This window comes from Chaetodon auriga, chromosome 4, assembly GCF_051107435.1.
Source record: "Chaetodon auriga isolate fChaAug3 chromosome 4, fChaAug3.hap1, whole genome shotgun sequence".
NCBI classification, from domain to species: Eukaryota; Metazoa; Chordata; class Actinopteri; order Chaetodontiformes; family Chaetodontidae; genus Chaetodon; species Chaetodon auriga.
In genome coordinates this window covers 2,929,199-2,942,773 of record NC_135077.1, presented here as the reverse complement: position 1 = coordinate 2,942,773, position 13,575 = coordinate 2,929,199, and the positions used below count along the sequence as shown (strand labels likewise).

Here is a 13,575-nt window from a genome sequence, read left to right as displayed (position 1 = left end):
AAAAAACTCAATGGCATTTATTTGCCGATAGCGGCACCAGGCATGCTTTTATTTGCACACTCCATAATAAATACTGATAGATCAAAAATGCTCATTAGCATTACATATCACCTCTTATTGTTTCATGATACAAAGTTAGCTCTTTGCCATAGTCTTAAACCTGGACATTGTGCACATGCAGTTTATGAAAATACTGTGTGGCACTGGACCCTGTAGTGTGTTTCAAACATAAAAAAAAAAGAGACACAAACACACCTTTCTGCATAGGATCATGAGCATTTTGCATTAGAGGGTATCATGAGTCCTTTATGTCTCTTGATATGGCTTTGACAGTTTCACTCCTGAAGTCCTTTTTTAAGCTCTACTCAGTAGTAACCCTTATAGAAAAAAAAGATGAGACAGTGTCACTTCCTTTTTTCACCATCAGCCAGTTCAGTTGTCATTCAGTAGTTAGGTTCAGTAATATTTGGTTGTCGTTTTATCATTTGTTTCTGTACAAGTCAATCAAAGTCCTGACTCTGTAACCACACTGGTGTGCAGCGACCTCGGGTTCCCCTCACTTACAGAACAGGAAATTGGATCAGTCCTTGTACAAATCCTTCGTCTTCTCTATATACCACCTAGGAGAAAAGATAATACTGTAGGAATGTAACATAGTTTTCATGTTTGGTTCTGTTCGTTCTCAGGCAAGTTCATGCAAGTCTTCATCTGTCACGCCAAACAGTAGCAGGAGGCTAGTTGATTAGCTTTCACACAACTGCTGGCGTGCATTGCAGTGCAATATATCACACGAGAAACTCATCACAGCAGTTCATGTGAGGTCTAACTGTTAGCAACAGATTATGTATAATGATGATGTGTTGTTTTTCTCTTTTCCTTCCATGGCTCATTTTCCATCCTGTCATCCTCATGTTGAAAACTCAAGACTCTTGATCATACGACCATGTATGATGCACAGTCCAAAGCCCGAATCCTCATGCCAATGGATCTGTACGTGCTTGCAGTTAAAAGCCACTCCAGACCGTTTAACCTTTTTCTACAGTTTTCCCATTCCTCCTACCCTCAATGTCCACTCCAAGGACTATCCTCGTGTATTCGTAGACAACATAAGACACACTGACAGCTGGGATGACTTTCAGCAGGTTGGGGGAAATTCCTCGATAAAGTCCGGCCACACCCTCCTTGGTCACAATGTTGTGGAGCAAGGCCAACATTGAGGGTTTTGGGGCTCCCTTCACTGAAGCTGAGGGAAAAGTAAAAAGATGAGCTCCATCGACACATCCTGGTCTCTCATGACATGACTCTGCAAAACTGACTGCATGAGGTGCTCACGCACAGAAGCCATGTTTGACCGTCTCTCCTGTGTATGTTTGTATAGCTAAGTTAAGAGATCACCCTGATGGTTTTGCATTTTTTCTGTCTCATTAACTACAAATGTGGTGAATGTTCTTACATTAATTTAGCTAAATCATTGCTGGTGTCCTTTATTCACAGATTTAATCTTAGGGTTTGCAAAATGTTTCTTTGTGCACACAGATGGGTGACACATTAGAGGAAAGTACAGAGAAATATCCTGACCTTGTGCCTGCATTCGTGTGCGGATCAGGGCCAGCGGGTAACTTGCTAGTTGTCCACAGGTGCTGGAAATGGCACCGCAGCCGACCAGCACCGAGACCCCTGGGTCAGCCAAACCTCTGTTCCTGTTCAGCCAGGCAAACTTCAGAGTCTGTGGAACAGAGGCAGTGAGAAGGAGGCAAACACTATGGAGATGCACTGTGAAAACTGTGTGCTTTCATGTCTGTCTGACCTCATAGACAGCCAGGTCGATGCCAGCGTAAGGGACAATACTCAGCATGTTGGGTAAATAGCCCTTATAGAAGGCTGTGACACCCTCTCTCTGTATGATCTGCTTGACACAGTCTGCTATTCCTGAGTATTGGCCTGTCTTTCTTAGTGTGAGACGGGTCTTCAGCACCTGTAGAGAGAAGGAAGAGGTGGGAAGGAAAAACAACAAGGAGGAACAGAAAGAGAAAAAACATCACGCATTTCACTTGTCATACGACCCAGAAAGTGTGTTTTCTTGAAGCTACATGAGTGTTTCTATGTGTGTATGACCCTGATATTACCTCCATTGGGTAGATGACTGTCTGAGCTGTAGCTCCAGCCAAAGAGCCGGCAACAAACCTCTCATGAATCATCAGATTTCTGCTTTCATTACCGCCACGCATCACATTCTTGATCTATGCCGAGTTATAAAGCAAAGGAAAGAATAACGTTAACATACTTTGAAGGAGTTGTGATTAAGACAGATGAGAAATGATAAACTTGCTTCTTCAAGACATAATTCAACATTTTGGGAAATTTGTTTATTTGCTCGCTGAGCGTTAGATGAGAAGGTTGATCACACTCTCTTCTGTGCAATAAATATGATGCAACGACCAACAGCTGGCCAGCTTAGCTTAGCCTAAAGGCTGGAGACAGGTGGAAACAGCTAGCTTGGCTCTGTCGACAGGTAACAGAACCCACCCGCCAACAATCTCACCAATTAACACATCATGTTCACAGAACGTGGAAAAACACATCACGCAGCAGTTTATACAAGGGGTTACGGTGAGATTCAGCCAGGAGCTGAGACTTCCTGGGGTCTTCTTGTCACTGTTACCATGGTAACCAGCCAGCCTAAGCTAACTAGCATGTGCAGACATGAGACTGGTATCAATTTTCTTGAAAGAAAGTAAGATGTAGGAGGAAGAGAGAAACATTAAGATAGAGTGGAAAAACAACAACAACAACAACAACAACAACAACAACAACAAAAACAATAAGGGAATGTCTCAGGTCCACTCCACCTGTTCATAAGCTGTGAACTTGATGGCGGTTTCTGGGGCAATTTTAAGAACATTGATTCCATTGCCCCTCCACAACGACTGCAGTCCTCCTTCCTTCAGCATGATCTGAAAGCTGCTCCGCGCATTCCCTTTAAAATCAGTGGAGCCGTGAACCTGCAGAGTCGGAGAGTCAGAGAGAGGCGGTAATGGCCCTCATCTCACGAACCATCATAACCTGAAAACTTCACACATAAGCAGCGACACATTCAATGATCGTTCGGTTCGGAGTTATCGAAGCGACGGAATCATAACTGTCCCTCACTGACCTGTCGGAAGACTTTGAGGCGATCTAAGGGGGCAGTCCCAGTCCGAGATACAGACCCAGCCATGGCTCCTGCCATCAGCTGCCGCCACACATAGCCAGACTTCTTCTCCTCTTCAGAGAATTCATCTGGGACCGTCAGCTGCTCACCTATATCCAACATCTACTGGGCCCGTGGATGTTAGATCAGGATCAGAAATTATGATAATAAAGGGGAAGAAAGGCAGAGTTGGAACATCAAAAGGACACCCGTGTGTGTCAGTCTGAGGTGAAACTGAACCCGTCGTTATGTAGAGATACACAGTGCTGATCCTGTTCAAGGTGTGTGTGTGACCTCACCATTGAACGTTTCCAGTAGCGTGCCACGTCCTCCATGTTCCTGAGAGGGTTAAACAGGAAGTAGTCTCGCCACTCGTTCCAGTCAATGGTCATGGTGCCGTCTTTGTCCATTCTGAGGAACAAACACACGAGTAAGTTCTGAAATTCATAGAGCAGGTACCCACTGAGGTACAGAGGTCAGATCCATCATCTGCTCACGTCTAGACAGAAGGAGGACTCCTTTAATTCCTTGGAAGTATAACACCGGATGATCTTCTTCTTATTTTAACACAATCTATAATCAGAGTCTCTACCAAGGTAAGAAACTATCAGCTGCCATGTAAATACAGGAGGGTAATGCAGATTCATTTTCAGTCCTGAGAGTTGTTAACATCCACGACAGGTTTTTATACTCTGTGGATGTTGATACTTTAGATCTATAATGTGTTGTTATGTCACACATCGACATACTGTTAGCAGACCTTTGCAGAATCCTGGTGGCATCCTCCAGGCTAATGTTCACACCGATGGTCTGCAGAGAGTGCTGGATCTCCGCTGCATCTATCTGACCTGCAGAGATCCGCCGTCACGCACAGAGAGAGAGAAATGAAAGGATGGAGAAAGTTTAAGAATCATCTCAAGATAAACATTTTGAAGTAATAGTACCATCAGTGATTATTCAGTGTGTACTGTGGGCTGCCACCGACCATCATTGTTCCGGTCCAGGCTCCTGAACATGATTTTGAGCCGTTTTTCATGGGTGCGAAGATACTGCATGAACTCTTCCAAGTCCAGGACTCCATCCTGGTTGGTGTCCCCGGCCTTCACGAGCTGCAAACGAGGACAGTCAGAGCAGGCAATGAAAAGCAAAGGTATGGCATGTGGCAGATATTGGTCAGTGACAAAGTTACATACATAATATGCCTGAATCTGTCCGTTCAGAGAGCAGCTTGGCTGTGTCCACACTGGGAACATTAAACATCACGGCATGTCGATGTATGATATTGAAGGCAGTCTGTGACTAATTGTGTACTACGCCAAACATTGTCCTGGTCTATCAGTAGAAATGCAAGAGGTGACCCAAACATGAAATACCACAGCATCACGATTGCACTCCAGGTTTGTACTCTGCAAGTACTGTTCTGTTTTGCCACGTGTTGGAGAAATAATGCTACAGCATTATTATTAGTATTCTTATTCTTATTCTTATTATTATTATTATTATTATTATTATTATTATTATTATTATGGCATGAAGGGAATTTAATTTATCATGGTGGGAAAGATACAGATGCACCTCTGATCCAGTCCCATTCCTGAAGTATAGTCTTTGAAGTTATAGAAAACTGGGCCCAGACTATAAAGCTACATGAAATACAGTAAATGTGGACTAAAAATGGTGATGGCAACTGCTTCAATAAGAATTGCTGACACTGCTTGACAGTCTGGACAATGGTCCATATGAGCAAAGAGATCAAGTGTAGGACCCAGAGAAAGGTTATCACTCTCATCTTACAAACCCTGCTCCTTATACAAAAATAGACAGCATGCTGCCCTTTACATGTGCACGCACGCACGCACGCACGCACGCACAAGCACACACACACACGCACACACAGACACACACACACACACACACACACACACACACACACACACACACACACACACACACAGACACACACATACACACACGCACACACACACAGGCAGGAGAGAGAGAGAGGCAGCACAGGAGGAAGTGGCAGTGAGGCTTCTTGGTGACCCTCACACTTTCTGCCAAAACAAACAGACTGAGAGTGACAGACTGTGTGTATTCACAGTGGAGTTATGCTGTTGATGTCCTTCTGCTGCTGCACAAACAGATCAGCTTCATCATGAGAAATGGGAAGGATCTCACAGGCCACCACTGGATGTTTAATGTGGACGGGAGAGATCACTGGATTCTGATTTATTATTAGAAGAAAATCCCTGTAAACACCTCTGTCTCTCTCACGCACACGCACACACACACACACACACACACACACACACAGGCATGCAACAGGTTAGACCACAGGACTGGTTTAAGCAGCGGCCCTGTCACCAGTTTAGCAACAAATGGCTGTAAACAGACCAGTTCCAGTTGAATTTTTATGCATGAATAACAGCTGAGGTACTCTAGGAATCAGACAGGAAACCCTCAGTGCATGCTGGTTAATTCATCACAGTTTTAGTAGAAGACAAATAAGGGATCATTTATCGGTTGATTGATTCACTGATGGTGACGCTGATATCAGGTGACCAGCTGTAACTCCACTGACCAACAACTTTCTTGCCAATACATAATGTTTTCTACCTCTCCTTTTCAGTCTTCTGTTGAACAGGAGAATATTCCCGGCGTGGGATCAAAAAAAGTCTTATCTTAAAAACACTGGTGCTGGGGAGTTTTTGTAATTTCAATAACAATTGTATTTGTTTAATGTGATATGATATATATGTAATATTCACCCCCACATAGTAAACAAACAGGTGTGTGTGCGACAGGTGTCCAGCTGTCTCACCCTCTCCAGGGAGCTTCTGGAAAGGCCTCGGCCTGCCAGCCCTTTCCGCAGTTCAAGGATGTCGATGAATCCATCTTTGTTGAGATCCAGCTGATGGAACAGCTCAGCCCAGCGCTTTTCCCTGTCCTTGTCCAGACCGGGGGATCTGCTGTCCTGGCAGCACGCCCAAGGGAACCACATCCAATGGGGTCCCATAACTGGTTCCAGTCAGAGTCAGCTGATGAGATACAAGGCCATCAGTTCAATCAGCACAGGCTGACACAGGACAGTCTTTCCATCTACCAAAGTTCAAGGAGTTAAACAAAAAAAAAAAAAGACAAAGAGCATAATTGATCTGATCCAAACCACAAAAGGTCGCAATGATTTTGAGGGATCAGTAAAAGAGAATTCCACTGAAGCAGCAGAATCATTAATCGTTGTTGTTTTTTTTTGTCATTCCAAACATTATTCTTCCATCTCAAAACCTGATGTTTGCCAACAGTTCGGTTGGAGATTTCGCTGAGTTATGCTTCTACCAGCTGATGTAGCTTCGAGCCTCAAGCTTCAACCAGAGAGGAGGAACGGACAGTGCTGCACGGGGATTATAATTCATGTTATAATCCAATTAATCTGGGAATCCTCTGTCTTCACACATTCACAGCAGACCATGTATACTGTAACCATTTTATTGAGACATTTGATTTGTTCTACATGTTTACTGTTTATGCCAGTAATAATGTTTTAGTTTTATTAAATCACACAGTAGTCATCCACATGCCCTGTGCGCAGCCTTCAGGGTGTTAAACCAGAGGAGATCCCCTTTAGGACAGAAAATAAGACAAAAAATATTCAAATGCACACACAGTTTTTGGGGACTCAGGGAAAATGTCACCTTCTGGTTGGATGGATCACAGCCAGACTTACACACAGTGTGAGAGGGGCCACGCATGTACAGCTGCGCTTTGAGGGGCCATAAACCCTGAGTTGAAGAAAGCACTGAGTGAGACTGACCAGGATTACTTTATCTGACTGGGCTTCGCTGCATGAGGACAGCAGCCCGTCAGTGCAGTTTAAGTTGAATAGGCTCTGTTTTAAAGGTCATACTGTATGAGAGGAAACCTTCTGCTTTGGACTGAGATGATGTTTCTGTGCGCACCCTCATCATCGGTCTTCATCATTCACACTGACAGAATTCAGTTTGTCATTTCTGGCGTTAAAAACACTCTGCGGAGGGCAGCGATGACTGATGTTTGGCGAAATGATCGGTCGTTATCGATATATTGATAATGCTGTAAGCCATCAGCTCAGACGCGCGCAGACTGACGCAGGCTGATCCACAAAGACGAGAACAACAAACCCACTGATGACCGCGTTTCACCTCATCCTCACACTCTCTGCACGCTGTTATGGCCAAATAATAAAACCCTCCAGACCATTTCTGACTCACTGTGTGTTCACCTCCAAACCGACCCGCCGCCCATGGCGGGATGCAGAGGATCAGGACGACAGGAACCAGCGGCTTCGGAGCCCAGTTCACTGGACCTGAGTCCGTACTGGAAGCGGATTTGACACCAAGAAGCTCCTTCTGGGCTCAGCGGGTCCACAGAGGACCAGTGTTCGGTACTGTCGATCGCTCGGTCATGCAGATTCCTCAGCGACTCTTGTTGAGGAAGCAGGAAGCGAGAGAAACTGCCGTCCCCCAGCGGCGGAGCCAGACAGCCAGCCGAGGCCAGGAGTGTCAGGTCCGTGTGAGAGGAGGACGAACCGGCTGATCACCAGCTACGAGCCGCACACCCCGTGTTTAAACGGTGCACAGTCTGCCTGGCTCTTAATCACGTCTTGTCTCAGCTGCTTATTGACACTGTTTGTTAATGATGAATACTGTAAAGACAGAGCAAAGATCCTTGATCAGGATCTGGACAGGAGTAAATAGTGAGGTCATCAGTCCTCCTCCAGCCCAGAAACCTCTGACCGGACACTTTGCAGGAAGTCCCTAAAATGTTGTTGTTGTTGTTCTTAGCAATAATTGATGCGTTATTACAGAAAACGGCAAAAGAATATGAAGCGTGTGTGTGTGTGGGGGGGGGGCGAGTGCAGAGTGCTTGTTATTGCTACCATTTGCTTAGAAATCATTCAACTTGAAGTTTCCCACATTACACCTGTGTAAGTTGAACATCAGACTATAATTAGCTTCCAGTCTGGTTGTGATGTTCACAAATTCGAGGTGAGCACAGAGAAGCTTTCCTCCTTTTATATGAAATGACATCATGTCGTGATATACAGATAAGCATTGACTGCACAGAGCCTCATAACACGCAGAACAAAAGAGAGGGCAGATTAAGAAGAAGGAGGAGGAAGATCAGGCGCTTTTTCCCATGTGGTCCACAGCCTTCTCCATCAACATTCAACGCTCACTCCTCCATCCTGCAGGTGTCTGACGCTCTGAGAGGAGCGGTGTCACCTGCACACCTGCTCCTCCCTCATCACTCCGTTCTCCTGAGCGTAACTCTCGAAAGGTCAATCTAGGTTTTGTTTATGACTGACTTTTAAGACTAAATGATCCTTGACCAGACACACACACACACACACACACACACACACACACACACACACAGGAAGCTAGGACCTTGCTTTAATTTTCCAATTATATGTGCTGACACGCTTTGTGTCTCCTGTTGACAGGTGTCATGGCCTGTAAGCACGTACACCTCCGTCCTCATCCTCTCTCTGCACCTGCTGGTTGGAGGGGAGCAGACTGACAGATGGCAAACAGGTGGAGTATATAAGAGCAGTACGCTGTACTTTGGGAAGTTGACTGACTGACTGACTGACTGACTGAAGAACTCAGAGGAAATCGTCTACTCTGGTCAAATACAGCTCGCTCTGTTCATTTTTCCTTTGCAGGTTTTCTCAGACTACACGCCTCAATGTGTAAGGGGCTCTCCTCCCTGCCCTCCTCCTGCCTGGAGAAGTAAGTATGCAACTGGGTCATCATATTTTCTGTGTGACTATGTGATTCCCTGCTTGCAGAGTTTGTATTATTAACTGCGCCTGTATGTTTCAGGGCCAAAGAGATGCGAGTGAAGTTAAGCCATCTGGCAGAGACGCACCACAAGCACCACAAGTAAACCTTCTGAAACCCATGTTTCAAACGTATAGTAACCCACTCACTCGACAGCAACGCTGAAGTGTCTCTGTCTCTCTTCTCAGGGTTCCGGATGGAAAAGCTTTTCAGGACCTGGAAACTCTGCTTAACACCAAAAGTAAGAAAGTGTTTTGCCTTTATTTCTTTGTATATCACTTCAAAAGTGAGCTTGTTCTTTCAGCAGCACATTTTTAACAGAAGACCTATGGAAAAGCAGAAGTTAAATAATAAAATAAATGCTAAAATGAGCGATGTCTGAATTTAACTCACAGTCATGGTTTACTTACAACATTAATGCCAAGGAAGATTACTACATTACTACAGTGAACAGTTTGTTTGCAAATGACTGCTTCTGTTTTTATTTACATTTTGTACCGCATCCCGTCATTTTTGGAATTGGGGTAGTATACAAATTTACAAATAAATCCATGTCTAATATATTGATACTCATGCCTTGACGATATTCCCCTTCAGGTAAGTGTGTGTCCAGTGTTAGTGGAGCTAGTCTCACAGTCAGGACATCTTGACCTGTGGTGCCTTAATGTTGACCCTTTGTTATGTGTCTTCTGAGTCCACTAAATGCACCACTGAATCAGTGGAGTATCACTTCAGGCAACGGTCACAATTTTTCGATCACTGTTCAGTTAATTTCACTACAGAACGTGTTTTATGTTTTCCACGACAGAGCCACAGGGAAGAGATGCTCCCTGGGTTTATTTTTGCCGAGCAAGCACGAGAGGTTGTGACCTGAGGTTTTGGTTGAATATGTGGCCCGAGTTGCATTCATCTTTTTCTCACATGGACTCCTCTCGATTTGTTTTATCCCCTCCCTCTGGCTCGTCCTCCTCTCCTTCTCTTTCGGTCTTCTCTCTCGCAGATGGTCTGCAGGCGTTTCGTTTGTTCCTGCGTTCAGAGTTCAGTGAGGAGAACCTCAAGTTCTGGCTGGCCTGTGAGGACTACAGGGTTTCTCCTTCAAAGACCAAAGCCTGCAGCATCTACAGCCAGTTTATCAACCCTGATGCCCCGCAGGAGGTTAGTGGAGAGGGCAGTGTGATAGAAGAGGAACAAGAAGCATTAAGACTGCAGGAAGTGTGTGAACACTTACTGAAAACGATGAATGGGATCTGGTGATGTGTGCAGTCAGGAAAAGGAATCTTTTCACCTCCTGTTTTCCCCTCAGGTAAACCTGGACGCTGAGACCCGAGAGGCCGTGTTGAGTGTGATGGATTCTCTGTGTGCCGACACATTCGAGAAGGCACAGCAGAGGATCTACAACCTGATGGCCAAAGACTCCTTCCCCAGGTTCCTGCGCTCCCCTCACTGCACGGAGGCCATCAAGGCTTTCTGAACATACACCGCTGATCACCGCAGACATGCTTTAGACATAAGCGCTGACCAGTCTTGTGTTTTAGCAGGTATTTTAATTAACTAGCTTGTGTTGTGATTGTTTTCTATATGGTAGTGCTGTACCTTGTGAACTGTATGCATGATGCTGTTATTGTAATGACACTGAGTTGTAGACATTGTTAAAGAGACTCATACAGACCTCAAGTGTGAAACTTATTTAGATGTAACTACATTGTGCCTCTGGACTGAATAAGCTACAACATTCACAAAGGATTTAAATAAATACCTCGTAAAAGGGAGTATGTGGTATTTAATGACAGTGATCAGTGTTTATTTACATACATACTGGGTAGAAATATGTTTTCATACAGAAGCTTGCTGAACTTGTTCTGGTACAGGCTGCTTGAGAGCGTATGTTGACATTAAAACAGTTTAGTGTTCAAGCATATCGCTGTCTATCTTGTGATCACAGTGCTGGTCTAACTTGGTGGCCTTGATAAAAGTCAGGTCCACTTCCTTAGATGGTGGTGTTTACTGAAGACAAACCCTGAGGCACACCTCAGCTGAACGGCTTCACCTTGGCTTCTGAGTCCAGTATAGCAGAGACTTACTTCAAAAAATTAAATTAGTTAAAAGGGAATCTTCAATTTTTTTTTTTTCATTTTTTCACTTAAGTCAGCGACGGCTGGGCTGAAAGACAATCTGGGGGTGTGGAGCCACTTTAAGCATAACGCAGCTGAATCTCTGATCGACCTGCGGGGACCTGGTTGAGTTGCATTGTGGTGAATGTAGGCAGCAGGTTTGGATAAGAGAGAAGAATGGAATACAACATTCAGTATCTCTGGATGTACTGCACTGGTTCCAAACCTTTTTTTTTTTTAACTTTTCAACAGGAGTCCAGGAGTCTAGAACACTGAATACTCTTAAAACACTACACTTAGTCTTGACCAGGCTAAATCTGTGGATGTTAATCCACTCTCAGACTAATGTTACTGAGTCCTACAGAGCAAACAAACACTCGTACTGTTTCCCCCAGCCTGTGGGAGCACTGGACTCCCCACGTAGCTGCTTCAGATACACCAGCAGCTTGAGCTCACTGAAACATATGAGCTTATCTGGGAAGAGCCACCAGTGACTGTCCACACTGTCCATGTGCAGAGGCACTTCTCTGAGCCTTTATCACGCTGAAGTCTTCTGTCTGGCCTTCTGAAACCATTGCCACTTCCTTACCAATGATCTTTCTTGAAGAAAAAAACCCAAAACAAATAAAAACCAGCAAAGACTTTGCATTCAAATGGGCGACAAAATATCTAACAGGAATGTGTTGGAATGAGCAGATCATAGTGACCTTTAGTGTCTTAATTTTTTTTATTTTAAAAACATTATATGAAGCCACTTTTCCTCTTGTTTTGTTTTCTGTACAGTCATAAAATTCTATCACAGCATGAAACAAAGCTGTTTTTATGGTGCAACCCAAGGGCATATCAAATTATGGTTTCTTGTTAAATCATTATTTTTAACAAGACAGAAGCAACAAATAAGAAACTCAGTGAGTCAACAAAGTCCTGAGGTGCCCCCTAGAGGAGGTTTCTGGAATTTATATGGCCCAGTGATGCATTTATCCAGAACGCATGTTCCCTTATTTTATACATTTCTTTGTAAACTGAAAAACACATGACTGGTATTTGTACAATAAGGACTATTTGACTTTTCTACATGCCTGAAGTCAGCTGAAACATTCAGGATTCAAAAACATACAGATAGCTGGCACTAATCTTAAATCTGAATCACGGGGTCAGCGTCTCTCAGGACTAACACCTTAAGTTCAGCACAGTCAGCTTCGGCTCTGTAGGTGCATGGTTGTCCTAGTTGGTGCTGGATCCTGGGCGGGCTGCTCCTGGCTTCCCTTTACCTTCAGAGCCTTTAAGTACACTCAGTGGCTTGTGGAGGGATGAGCTTGCCTTCTGGGTCACCTCCTGCTCAATCTTGTTCCTGATGGCAACCTCTAGACCCTTCAGGGAACAGCAGAGGGGGTCATATTAAATCCACATCAGTCAAGATCACTGATGTGTTCATTGTTACCAATTCTTCAGACTGATGAAGGGCTGAAAGAAACTGCCACTGTGCAACTGTCCTCACCTTCTTCAGCTTCTGCTGTTGAACCACTTGAGCCTTCTTAGGTGCAATGACTCTCCCTTTACAAAAGAAATAAACATCACTGATAAATTTGCTATTTATCAAAATAATTAATAAACACACGAACTAAAGCTCTGTCTGAGAAACACTTTGCAGTGTAACACAATAACATTAAAGACCAGACTCTGAACATTACCAGCTTTCATGAAGGTGGGATCTATTGCAGGCCTGCTGCAGTAGACAGCACCACGTTTAGCAAAGTACTTACCTGATAAACTGACACCTGAGTGAACAGTTTAAAATTACAAAAATCTAAGCTTCATGTCCAAGTCCTATTACACAATATTAGACAAACACTGCAAAGCAGGCAAGACACAGGTATTCAATCCTGAGCAAATATCCAAAACATCTGAGTGTCAAAGCCTATGTTCGAGTTAAATAATTGTGTAAGTTACCTATAACAGGTAGGTAGGCACCTATTGTAGGTAAATAACACGCCCCTGTTCCATTGGCCATACGCCTTCAGAGGTTTTCGTTCAGTCTGTTTATAATATGATAATATTTGAAGGACACAGCACAATAGTTATGAAGTCATGTTGTCACAATTTCTGCTGGAAAGTTCAACGATTCAAGCAGGAGCATCTTTAACAACGTGCTCGTGTCCGTGTCGGTCACATGTTGATGTTATTTGACTAAAACAGTTTCGACACCTTTTTCAGCAACTCGCTGGATAACAGGTAAGATTTTTAATTCATACCTCCTTTCTTCGGTCCTTTCTGTTTGTTTTGTTGGGCTTTCTTAGAGGCTCCTGGCCGCTGAGCTTTAAACTTCTGTGAACCTTGTGCCATTTTTGCTAACCGGAAATACACAAAGCGCCGCTCTTCTTCTTCTTTGCTTTAAATTGTGGTTGTCGTCCTCCGTTATTGCATTACCGCCACCTACAGGAGTCTCCGTGAC

The 13,575-nt window shown here is 44.2% G+C and overlaps 3 protein-coding genes across 4 annotated transcripts; 1 reads left to right on the top strand and 2 right to left on the bottom strand.

The window, feature by feature from the left end:
- Positions 1-16: 16 nt before the first annotated feature.
- On the bottom strand, positions 17-7,681 carry LOC143319382 (mitochondrial adenyl nucleotide antiporter SLC25A23-like). 2 transcript variants are annotated; one of them, XM_076728306.1, is made up of 11 exons: positions 7,438-7,681; positions 6,012-6,228; positions 4,176-4,299; positions 3,951-4,038; positions 3,490-3,601; positions 3,155-3,313; positions 2,850-3,002; positions 2,127-2,240; positions 1,808-1,975; positions 1,579-1,726; positions 17-1,243 (listed from the first exon to the last, which is right to left on the bottom strand). In XM_076728306.1, exons 2-11 carry the CDS (start codon positions 6,204-6,206, stop codon positions 1,026-1,028), a joined length of 1,479 nt encoding a protein of 492 aa, XP_076584421.1. In that variant the 5' UTR covers positions 6,207-6,228; positions 7,438-7,681; the 3' UTR covers positions 17-1,025. The 2 variants fall into 2 exon arrangements, with proteins under 2 accessions (XP_076584421.1, XP_076584422.1); XM_076728307.1 differs by lacking the exons at positions 4,176-4,299; positions 6,012-6,228; positions 7,438-7,681 and having other exon boundaries at positions 3,940-4,039.
- On the top strand, positions 7,279-10,780 carry LOC143319383 (regulator of G-protein signaling 5). The gene is made up of 7 exons (XM_076728308.1): positions 7,279-7,732; positions 8,673-8,763; positions 8,895-8,961; positions 9,055-9,114; positions 9,201-9,253; positions 10,013-10,167; positions 10,316-10,780. The coding sequence occupies exons 1-7, from the start codon at positions 7,478-7,480 to the stop codon at positions 10,481-10,483; spliced, it is 849 nt and encodes a 282-aa protein (XP_076584423.1). The 5' UTR covers positions 7,279-7,477; the 3' UTR covers positions 10,484-10,780.
- Positions 10,781-11,149: 369 nt separating this feature from the next.
- On the bottom strand, positions 11,150-13,510 carry c4h19orf53 (chromosome 4 C19orf53 homolog). Its single transcript, XM_076728309.1, has 3 exons — positions 13,376-13,510; positions 12,622-12,677; positions 11,150-12,494 (listed from the first exon to the last, which is right to left on the bottom strand). The coding sequence occupies exons 1-3, from the start codon at positions 13,464-13,466 to the stop codon at positions 12,348-12,350; spliced, it is 294 nt and encodes a 97-aa protein (XP_076584424.1). The 5' UTR covers positions 13,467-13,510; the 3' UTR covers positions 11,150-12,347.
- Between the last annotated feature and the right edge of the window lie 65 nt (positions 13,511-13,575).

What these genes read in the sequence shown, in the direction of transcription:
- LOC143319382 (XM_076728306.1), bottom strand. Translation starts at nt 6,206, where the DNA reads ATGGGACCCCATTGGATGTGGTTCCCTTGGGCGTGCTGCCAGGACAGC. An exon ending in GCTACTGGAAACGTTCAATG is followed by an intron (nt 3,314 to 3,489) that starts GTGAGGTCACAC and finishes CGGGCCCAGTAG; the next exon opens with ATGTTGGATATAGGTGAGCA. An exon ending in TCGACCTGGCTGTCTATGAG is followed by an intron (nt 1,727 to 1,807) that starts GTCAGACAGACA and finishes TCTGTTCCACAG; the next exon opens with ACTCTGAAGTTTGCCTGGCT.
- LOC143319383 (XM_076728308.1), top strand. Translation starts at nt 7,478, where the DNA reads ATGCAGAGGATCAGGACGACAGGAACCAGCGGCTTCGGAGCCCAGTTC. An exon ending in ACGCACCACAAGCACCACAA is followed by an intron (nt 9,115 to 9,200) that starts GTAAACCTTCTG and finishes CTCTCTTCTCAG; the next exon opens with GGTTCCGGATGGAAAAGCTT. An exon ending in ACCCTGATGCCCCGCAGGAG is followed by an intron (nt 10,168 to 10,315) that starts GTTAGTGGAGAG and finishes TTTTCCCCTCAG; the next exon opens with GTAAACCTGGACGCTGAGAC.
- c4h19orf53 (XM_076728309.1), bottom strand. Translation starts at nt 13,466, where the DNA reads ATGGCACAAGGTTCACAGAAGTTTAAAGCTCAGCGGCCAGGAGCCTCT. An exon ending in GAAAGGACCGAAGAAAGGAG is followed by an intron (nt 12,678 to 13,375) that starts GTATGAATTAAA and finishes TCTTTTGTAAAG; the next exon opens with GGAGAGTCATTGCACCTAAG. An exon ending in AACAGCAGAAGCTGAAGAAG is followed by an intron (nt 12,495 to 12,621) that starts GTGAGGACAGTT and finishes TGTTCCCTGAAG; the next exon opens with GGTCTAGAGGTTGCCATCAG.